This window comes from Phaseolus vulgaris, chromosome 4 (assembly GCF_051622355.1).
Source record: "Phaseolus vulgaris cultivar YP4 chromosome 4, ASM5162235v1, whole genome shotgun sequence".
NCBI classification, from domain to species: Eukaryota; Viridiplantae; Streptophyta; class Magnoliopsida; order Fabales; family Fabaceae; genus Phaseolus; species Phaseolus vulgaris.
In genome coordinates, this window is record NC_143501.1 from 40,479,325 (window position 1) to 40,490,759 (window position 11,435).

The window sequence follows — 11,435 nt, forward strand, 5'->3', positions numbered from 1 at the left end:
TGTATGAAGAGGATGGAACCCCTCTTTATATAGGGAGAGGAATCAAAGATTTTTTTCCATCTCCATAACTTATTTCAATTTGTTGTTGCACCTTCAGAACTGAATTTATTTTGTTGTTGCATGTTCATAACTGCATTTGACATTTTGTTCAATCAACGTTCTCCAAAACCTTCCGCAAGACCAGGCACCGTGGGTTCACAAACCGCTTTTTTGTTTCTTTTGCAATATATGCTTTCTGTTTTACAACAATCCCCCACATATTGCAAAAGATAAAGATAAAGAAAGAAAAAAAAATAATTTTGGGTTCATCTAAGATGTAATGCATCAGATCTGGTATAGCAAGCTATATGAACCAGTCTTAGATTGATGAGCGTAACACATAATGTAGTTGGTATAACAAGCTATATGAATCAAGACACTTAGTATGTGTTAGAGGTTTATCAATCACAATACACCCCCACATTACTTGTTGTTATCGTTGTGTTGTGCTACTAGTGTTGGGTTCAATAGTGTCAAAGTTCAAGAAGGGGGGTGAATTGACCTTTTAAAAGTTTCGCACAGAATCAGATTTTGTTACAGTACACAGAAAATAAATCGATTTATTTAGCAATGAACATATTTATTTTTATGTTGTTTATGTACTTTAAGATGTTTATCCTAGTTGAATAAAATTTGATTTTAAGATTAGATTAGATTATCTGTAGGCAAAGTTCAAATTGATTTTTGCAGAATTAAAAACAGTGAGCTTCAGCAGTTAATCACAACCTTTGAATACAAAGCCAATGCTCATTTTTTAAAAACACTTGACAGATTGAATTAACCTTCATAGAGCATGAAATTCACTGATGTTTCACCACATATAGATCTATGCAGAGGTTCTTTAAAAAATCAAGAACAATATATTCGTGCCCAAAAAGAACAGATTCAATTACAATTGAACAGATTTATTTCTTGACAGTTTAGTTTATTCAGCAGTTATTGAGTGCAGAGATTAAGAGAGAATGAACACAAGCGATTATATTGGTTCACTCCTATGAGCTATATCCAGTCTTCACCTAATCCAAGGTGAAATTCACTAAATCACAATTCAAACAATTACAAACACCACTGTTCTTGAACCCTACAAGAACATGACAAACCTTGCTGAAAAACACTATTCCAGCACACACCACTCTTCAAGAAACCCTATCAAGAAGAGTTTACAACTTTTACAAGAAAAGAAATATGAAACGAATACACTTGATAGAGGATGTAGAAATCTGCCTTAGACCAGTAGAACAGATTGCTCACACAGTAGCTGTTGCAATGTATTGCTCAAAGTTCTATTGCAGAAACTGCTTCAGATTTAATCAGGTACAACACAAGCATCAGGGATTTGTCTTCATCAAATAGGGGGAGATTGTTGAACCTTGTGATGTTCAATGTTTTGAAGAATCCAAATCCTTTGAAGGATGTTGAAGCCTCTGCTTTGCTTGTTGTTGCTGTGCTGGTTTAAGCTTTGTTCTGGGGTAGTTTATATGTTGTAATCCACCCTTTGATTAAATCTCAAGCAATTAGCATCTCAATCTTTATGAAAGTAAAATGTTTTTCAAACTAAGTTGAAACAACCGATTGTTTTGTCGAAACAACCGATTGTTTATACTTAGGTGTTTTGAGAAAGATTGAAAACTGTTTTTGAATGGTTGAAACTGTTAACTACCAAAACAACCGATTGATTCGAGGAAACAACTGATTGTTTGTTTTAGAACCATAACAGAAAAACTGTTTTCTTTGACTGAGCTTTAAATGATTTAACTGAATACGCTCCAGTCATTAAATGCTTTGACCAATCTTTTAAAGCAATTTAAGAGTTTGTTAAGATTTGATAACAAACTATATCTTTGTATATATTCAGAAAAACAGATTTGAGAAAAAGAATCTTTTGACAAAGTTTTTCTAAAGAGTTTTTCAAAGTGCTGAGATTGCTTAAGAGTTTGTGATTGATCAAGGTGCTGAAATAGGATTCTACTTGTATTGATTTCAGATATTCATCTGTAACAAGTGTAATCTTTGTAATCTGTTGAACAATTCGTTTCTGTGTTTTGCTTAGATTGGCTGTGTGTTCTTGAGGTGTTCAAGATCAGCAATCTTAGTGTTGACCAAGGAGAGTGTGTTTCTTGAGGTGTTCAAGGTCATTCTCTTGGTTGTTGTGTAAGTGATCAAGTGGTGATTGCTTAGTGGATATCCTCAGGGTTTCTGAGAAGACTGGATGTAGCTCTAGTTTGGAGTGAACCAGTATAAACAACTGTGTACAATCTCTCTATCTCTAACTCTTTAAATTCAGTTTATTTGTTGTTTGCTGGTATAAACAACCGATTGTTTTGCTAAAACAACCGATTGTTTTTCTGGTATTACAACTTTTGCTTGCTGTTTTGGCTAACTGAATTGCTGAATCAATTGGTTTCTGAGATAAATTCATTCTAGCTTTGAAAAGTTTGCGAAAACTCTTTTAAACAATTCACCCCTCCCCCCTCTAGTTTAAAGCCATCTTTTCTAACAATTGGTATCAGAGCTTGGTTCTTGAAAGTCATTCAAGTTGATCATAAAAATCTTTTTAAAATGGCTGATAGACTACCGTTTGGGGAAGGTGCCTCAATAAACAGACCACCCTTGTTTTGTGGTTTGAATTACCAGTTTTGGAAAGTTAGAATGAAAATATTTATGGAATCTCTTGACAAAGGAATTTGGGATGCAATTGAAAATGGTCCTTTTATCCCAAAATTTGAAAAAGATGGTTCTGTCATTGAGAAGCCATGGTCTCAATGGACTGATGCAGAAAGCAAAAAGGCCAAATTCGATTGCATTGCCAAAAATATTATAACCTCTGCTTTAAATTCTGATGAGTTTTTCAGGGTCTCACAATGCAAATCATCAAAAGAAATGTGGGACACTTTGGAAGTCACTCATGAAGGAACAAATGAGGTGAAAAGAGCTAGAAAGCATGCTCTCATCCAAGAGTATGAGATGTTTAGAATGCTTAAAGTAGAAACAATAGCTGAGGTGCAGAAAAGGTTTACACACATCATCAATCACCTTATGAGCCTAGACAAGACCTTTGACAAAGAAGAGCTGAACATCAAGATCTTGAAATGTCTTGATAGAGCATTGCAACCAAAGGTAACTGCTATTTCCGAATCTAAAGATCTAACATCATTAAGTGTTGCTTCTTTGTTTGGAAAGCTTAGGGAACATGAGCTAGAGATGAATAGACTCAATGTTCAAGAGAGTGAAGATAAGCACACAAGGAGCATAGCCTTGAAAGCATCCAAGCATAAGGGAAAGCAAGATTCAAGTGATGATAGTGATGAGGAAAATCTTAGTTTGCTGTAAAAAAAGTTCAGCAAATTCCTAAAGAAAAACCGCAACAAAGACAACAACAAGGATAAGTATGAAAACAAAAAACCCAATGAATTTAATTCAAATAACTATACTTGTTTTGGTTGTGGTGAGCAAGGTCACATAAAGGCAGATTGTCCTAACAAGAGCAAAGAGAAAAAGACAAGCTACAAGGAGAAGAAAGGCAAGACAAAAAGAGCCTACATAGCTTGGGATGAAAATGAGGTGTCATCATCAAGTTCTTCATCAAGTGAAGATGAAAAAGCAAACATATGTTTGGTAGCTGAGAATGATGATGATTCTTGCAGTTCAAGTGAGGTAAGTTCATGTGCTTCCTTAAATGAACAAAATTGTAGTGAATTACTTGAAGCTTTTCAAGAAACACATGATGAAGCTAATAGATTGATTCTTTCAAACAACCGATTGAAAGATCTTAACAGTCGGCTTGAAAAGAAAGTTAAATCACTTGAAGAGGATCTGAGAAAAGCAAAATGTGATTTTGAAAAATTGGAAAATCATTTCAAAAATGCCTCTTGCAAGTGTGATACTCTCATTTGCACAAATTGTGAAAATCTTGAGAAAAAGGTTCACTATCTTGTTTAAACTGTGGACAAACTTTCAAAGGGGAAATCAAACTTTGAGAATGTCTTGGCATCTCAAAGCTGTGTTTTTGGAAAGGCTGGTTTAGGCTTTAACCCACAGAACAAGCAAGATAGGTTTTCAAAAAGTTTTTCAATAAAATCAGAAAAACAACCAATTGTTAAGAAGAAACAACCGGTTGTTACATGCTTTTACTGCATGAAGAAAGGCCACTCTGTTAGATTCTGTAAAATTAGAAAATATTATGTTCCTAAAGGTTTTATGAAATGGATTCCTAAGGGATGTGATGTTTCTAACAGTGAAAAGGAGTTTTCTTGATCAACAAGCAATTGGCTCATTGAAGAATCAACATAAGGATAAGACTTTCCTTTATTTGTTCTCAATTTCTGATTCAAAGTTCTTTCTTGTGATTAATTTTCTTTTAATCAATGTCATCTGATTTAAACTGCTTCTGCTCATGGTTAAAATTTCAAAAATCAAGTTTTTAACTGCTGTAGAAAAACAACCGATTGTTTCTTCGAAACAACCGATTGTTTTGAGTTTGACAGCACTATGAAGAAATTGATTTAATTGCTTTTTTGAATTTCTATCCGTTACAGATCAATTTAAAAGAGAGAATCTTGGTCAAAAGATCTGTGTTGAAAGCTGATCATGTTCAGAAAGAAGTTACAACAATCATAAAGGAATATATTCCAAAATCTTGGAAATTCAAGAGCCTTAATGACTAGTCAAAGATCACATGTGAAGACCATGTGATTTTCAGCTTTTTCTGACATTTTCTGTGCCGAACAGAGTCAAGTCCTCTCTCTCTGAAAATCAGGTATCCAGTGAATGAAATTAAATTCAAATTGATTCTCTTATTGCTATAAAAACAGGTGCAGGTTTCTTCCACAAGAACAACCAATTGCAACATCTCTTGCAATATCTCTTGCAAAAATCTGTGAAGTGTTCTCTCCTCTGTTTTCATCTCTGCTGTCATGGAATCAACCCCTCCCACCTCCAAGAGAGTCAAAACCAGGGCTGTAAGATCTGGAGGAAGACTAGAAGGATGGTTTTCTGGAGACAATGATCTCATTGAGAAGTATAGGTATGAAACAAGTATCAAGAAGATAAACAACCCCAAGGTTGTATGCTTTCATTGGCTGAAAAGTCAAAAGCTTGATAATGTGAGAAGGCTGCTCAATGTGAGAAAGCTTGATATTTATGTGTGCTATAGAGATCTTGCCAAGATCTCATGCAAGCAGCTCCACTTGACACTCATATAGGTGATTTCATCAAGCGTATGCTGCAAATCATACACCACCCATAAGGGATATGAAAATCATTAAAAACTTTGTAAATTGTTAAAACTCTTTTACCTCAGGATTTTAACCACAAAGTTTATCCTCTCGATAATGCAATATCTAGCACTTTCACACACACCATACGAATGGACAAAATTGATTTTAAATCAATATTAGTGCTAGCAGAACTAACAAGTGACTTGTTTTTACCCATATGAACCTTATTCATGGGATCTCCAATCACAAAGGTTGGGTTTCGATCACTTCTTTGCTTGCAAGTGGTTTAAGTCTCATTCCCCTCGATGTTTCTAAAATCATTTTTCTCCCTGGGGTTTTTGTCAGAGGATCTACTAAATTCGGTTCTAACTTGACATAGTCAATAGAAATCATTCCACTCTTTAACAGTTGTTTCACCAAATTATGTCTCAATTGTATATGTCCATTCTTTCCATTGTAGCTTTTATTTTTAGCTATAGTTATTGTCGATTGGCAATCACAATGCATTGATACAGATGAGGTTGGTTTCATTCCTAACAGAATGTTTGCTAAGAAGTTTTTCAACCACTCAGCTTCACTACTAGCCATCTCGAGAGCAACAAACTCAGATTCCATTGTTGATCTTGCAATAATAGTTTGTCTGGCTGATCTCCATGTAACTGCACCATCCCCAAGTGTAAATACATAACGACTAGTAGATTTTGTCTCATCTGAATTAGAGATCCAGTTAGCATCATTGTACCCTCATAGCACAACAGGAAATCCACTATATTCAATGGCATAATCCATTGTACCTCTCAAGTATTTCATGAGTCTCGCAAGTGCATCCCAATGATCTTCACTAGAATATTGAGTGTATCTACTCAGTTTACCTACTGCATAAGCAATATCTGGTCTTGAAAAGCTCATTAAATACAGTAAGCTCCCAATTATCTAAGCATACTGAGTTTGAGAAATAGATTATCCTCTATTCTTTTTTAATTTAGAGTTAGCATCATAAGGGGTGCTTACTGACTTAAAGTCATAGTAACCAAACTTCTTAAGAAGTTTCTCAGTTTATTTTTCTTAGGATAGTAATATACTATCTCCCTTCCTTATGATTTTAACTCCTAGAATCACACTTGCTTCACCCATGTCTTTCATCTCAAACTTAGATCCAAGAAACAATTTTGTTTTAAAAACAATATCATTGCATGTACTAAAAATTAGCATGTCATCCACATACAAACATATAATGACACATTCACCATTTTCAGATCTAGAATATACACATTTATCAACATCATTGGCAGAAAAACCTTCACAAAGTAAAACATTATCAAGTTTTTCATGTCATTTTTTGGTGCTTGTTTCAAACCATACAAAGATTTTAAAAGTTTGCATACTTTTTCCTTTTGACCTGGAACTACACATCCTTCAGGTTGAGTCATATAAATTTCCTCTTCTAATTCACCATTTAAAAAAGTTGTTTTAACATCCATTTTATGAATTACTAACTTATAGATAGATGCTAATGCTAGCAACACACGGATATAGGAAATCCTAGTAACAGGTGCAAAAGTATCAAAGTCTATCTATGTTATGTTTTTGAGTAAAACCTTTAGCTACTAATCTTGCCTTATATTTCTCTATGGATCCATCAGGATAGTACTTCTTCTTAAGGATCCACTTGCAAGCAATGGGTTTTGCTCCTTTAGGTAGATCTACTAAGGTCCACGTATTATTTTTCTTAATTGAATCAAGCTCAGTTTTAATAGCCTTATCCCAATGTTTAGCATCAGGAGCACTAGTAGCTTCTATAAAACTTATTGGATCATTTTCAACTATATAAGTTTAAAAGTCATCTCCAAATGAAGTTTCCTTTCTCTGTCTTTTACTTCTCCTAACATCCTCACTCATGGCATCATTAGTACTATCTACAGGTTGTTCAGATGTACCACTACTCTTTAGAGGAAAGATATGTTCAAAGAACTCAACATTTTTCGTCTCTACTATAGTGTTACGTTCAATTATATCACTATTAAGAACTAAAAACCTATAGGCAGCACTATGTTCCGCATATCTTAAGAACATGCAATCAAATGTTTTAGAGCCTATTTTTCTTTTCTTAGGACCAGGTAACATCACTTTAGCTAAACACCCCCACACTCTTAGGTATTTCAGATTAGGTTGATAACCTTTCCACAACTCATATAGTGTTTTACCAGTTTTCCTGTGTGGTATCCTATTTTCCAAAAATATGCAGTAAGCAGAGATTCACCCCATATCCTATCTTTAAGAGCCCTATTTTTCCTTTCAGCAACTCCATTAGACTCAGGTGAATACGGTGGGGTTACTTCATGAATAATACCTTCTTTTACACAATAATCATTAAATAAAACATATTCACCACGTCTATCTGATCTAATTCTTTTAATTTTCGTATTCAAATGATTTTCTACTTTCGCTTTATAAGTTAAGAACATGTCGCAAGCTTCATCCTTATGTTTAATTAAATACACTTTGGCGTATCTAGAAAAATCATCTATAAAATTTACAAAATAATTTTTACCTCCTCTAGACATGGTTTGTTTAAACAAGCAAGGTCGGTATGAATTAAACCAAGAAGTTCAGTTTGACGTTCTACAGAGTGACATGTTTTCTTCGTTATTTTAGATTCTACGCATACATCACATTTACTATTTTGTTTGTCATGCATGTTGATTAATTCTAGTCGTTGCAATTTCATAACATACGATAAATTCACATGTCCTAATCTAGCATGCCATGTATCATACGAGTCAACAATATAAGCAGAAGATTCAAATTCATTCATAACTTCATAAATGTTCAATACAAAAAGACCTTGATCACAATATCCCTTCCCCACAAAAACATTGTTTTTAGTCATAACAATCTTGTCAGATTCAAATGACACTTTAACCCCAACTTTGCTTAGCAATGCCACAAAGATCAAATTAACTCTAATTGATTGCACATGTAGCACATCACTCAAAGCCAGAGTTTTACCATATGTGAGCTTCAGAAGAACTTTTCCTTTTCCTAGGACAGGAGTTATCTTCGAGTCACCGAGATAAACTTGTTCTTCTCCAACCCCCACACTTTTGTAGGAGGTAAGCACATTTTTGTTTGCACATATGTGTTTGGTAGCCCCAGAGTCTACCACTCATTTGCTCACATTTGTCACAAGATTTACTTGTGAAACGACTGCCACAATAGTATCTTCCCCTTCGGCTAGATTTGCCTTAGGAGGATAGTCGTTTTTGGCCCTATGTCTGCACTGAGGTGCATGATGACCTGGCTTTCCACACAAAGCAATTACCCTTTTTCTTGAAAGTGGAGTTATTTTCATTGGGACGAGAGAATATATTATTATATTTCTTTTTGTGATCAGATTTTTTCTGGTACCTTTTTGGAGCTGGTTTGTCTTCTATCACGTTTGCTTTGGCAGACAAAGCTTTTTGCCTTTGCAGCAGCGCACTCCTTCCTGTTTGTGTCTTCAATTATGATGTGGGTAATCAGATCTGATAGTGACATTTGTTTGTGCCTGTGCTTCAGTTGTTGTTTGTAATCCGTCCAAGATTGCAGAAGCTTTTCGATCAAGAGTTCGGATACGAATTCATCAGGCAAGGCTATGTTTTCAGTTTGATATCTTCTAGCAATTTGTGATATTTGTTTATCTGGACTTTGATGTCTTTTCCTTCGATCATCTCTCAGTGGTAGTAATTTCCGATTACGAACCTTTGTCTGACGATGTCTTCGGCAGTGTATTTGAGAATAAGAGAATCCCAAATATCTTTTGCATTCTTATAAGAAGCATAGACATCGAACAAATCGTTAGACAACACACTCAGTAAGGTGTGACGACATACCTTATTTGCATGGATCCAATCATCAACTTGTTTCGCAGTCGTGCTAGTCGGGTTTAGAAGTTGTAAGTGCAAGAGCAACTTCGTACATGTCCAATAGGGTGGACACGCGTATGTCGGAAATTCTGACCGATGAAGACTTCAATTTTCGAGACATCTGGAAATGGTTTCGCAAAGATCGGTTGGGTTCAAAAATTAAGTTTGACGTTTCCAGAGCAGAGTTGTTGGTCTTTCAGCCATAAGTTCTTACGATTGTAGTAAATGTGACTTCAAAACACGAACAAAATTTATTTCCCGATTCGTGAGAGATCATTGTCCGTAAAGACTTATCCGCGGTGTATTACGCAAGTCCCTCAGGATACAACAAGAACTTCCCATAAATTTCCAAGGATCAGAACCAGCAAGTTACTCTTCATACACACATATCCATTGCCTCTTCCGCATATCACTTTCTTCTTCCTATCACCTTCTCACTTTTCTCTCTTTCTATCTCATCATTTAATATTTTTCTTATATTTCTGGGTTTATTGGGTTCTTACTCTTTTAAGAGTAACTTGCTACTTCTTATCCTCGAAAATTTTCAGAAAGTTTCTGTTATATCCTGGAGGACTTGCACAATACATCGCGAATAAATCCTTACGGACATTAATCTCTCACGCCTCAGGAAATAAATTTGTTCGTTGAAGTCACATTTATTACAATTTATTACAATCGTTTGCAATATCTGCTTTTATATTACAACAAATTCTTAGTTATTTATGAACACTTCAAAATCCTTTGGCGTGTGAGTTTTTAATTATAATTCAAAAGTGACAAAAATATCAATATTATGCTACTTGGTATAAATGTTTTCCTTACAAGATAATATTTTTTATTCAAACAAAAATACATAATTGATTTGAAACAGTTAATCCTCCTAAACTCATACAACCACTTCCAAATTATTTAAAATGTAAAACAATATAATGAACAAAATGCTAAATTTTTTTTTCTTACAATGGATCCTTAATAAACATCAAAATATTATTGACATTTACTCTTATCGGAATTAAATTATGATAACATGGGTGATGTTTAAAAATGATATATGATACAATTTGGCTGAATATGTCAAGGTTAATATTGGTTATAATTCCATAAAAGAAATGTGCAACATTCAAAATTATCATGTAACAACAAACTATCACTCCTTTAGTATAACAATGACTGGTCCAAAAGGTAAATCAACCATCAATCAAAAGAAGACACTCACTAAAATAAACAATATGATATCAAAGTTAAAAAACACAACCTAATATATTCGAAAGGTAAGGCCATCATGATTGAAAATTATTATACAAATCATTAATTTGGTTAAAAAATTATCTATCAAATACTGTTGACAATTAAATTTATAGGCCAGGTCAGAAATTATCCATAGGATTTTGCTTTTTGCACCCTTCATTTTTCAACTTGGACCTTCAAAGTTGAGTAATGTACTGGTAAGGGTCGTACGACTGATGTCACGTCTCGGTCCCCATTACTGGACCGACTCAAGTCCAATTACGCTCAATTAAGGTCAGCAAAATTAATCTGTGATTAAGAGTTAGGTAATGCAGCCCTAAACGCAACCTAATATATTCGAAAGGTAAGGCCATCATGATTGAAAATTATTATACAAATCATTAATTTGGTTAAAAAATTATCTATCAAATACTGTTGACAATTAAATTTATAGGCCAGGTCAGAAATTATCCATAGGATTTTGCTTTTTGCACCCTCAATTTTTCAACTTGGACCTTCAAAGTTGAGTAATGTACTTGTAAGGGTCGTACGACTGATGTCACGTCTCGGTCCCCATTACTGGACCGACTCAAGTCCAATTACGCTCAATTAAGGTCAGCAAAATTAATCTGTGATTAAGAGTTAGGTAATGCAGTCCTAAACGCGGCTCAACTCCTTAATTTGGCCCAATAAGGAAAGTCTACCAAAAATAATATAAATGGCACATATTCCAAGAATAAGGTACGTCATCATATACAGTGCTCTGAGAACGAGTACCGAACGTTTTTACTGACTTGAGCGTCAGAGTGCTTTCTGCAGGTACCCTTCGAGTTTTGATTACAAGAAGACCGAGAGACAAAGCTAGTAAGGAAGGAAGCTGAAGGATAGACGATCGACCGATAGTAGGAGATAGAAGAATCCTCTCAATAGTTCTCTAGACTCCAACCCTCGTACGACAACAGGTAAAATGAAAGGTATTTTAAAAATCTTATTCCAAAAAGTTTGTTTCAGAATATATTTCATGTATTTTGAAAATTTTATTATGAAA

At 34.5% G+C, this 11,435-nt stretch overlaps 1 protein-coding gene across 1 annotated transcript; it reads right to left on the bottom strand.

Moving 5' to 3' along the window:
- Positions 1-5,498: 5,498 nt before the first annotated feature.
- Positions 5,499-9,060, bottom strand: LOC150028063 (uncharacterized). The gene is made up of 7 exons (XM_090301033.1): positions 8,997-9,060; positions 7,991-8,414; positions 7,133-7,479; positions 6,854-7,051; positions 6,503-6,553; positions 6,050-6,145; positions 5,499-5,965 (listed from the first exon to the last, which is right to left on the bottom strand). The coding sequence occupies exons 1-7, from the start codon at positions 9,058-9,060 to the stop codon at positions 5,499-5,501; spliced, it is 1,647 nt and encodes a 548-aa protein (XP_090157159.1).
- Positions 9,061-11,435: the final 2,375 nt, after the last annotated feature.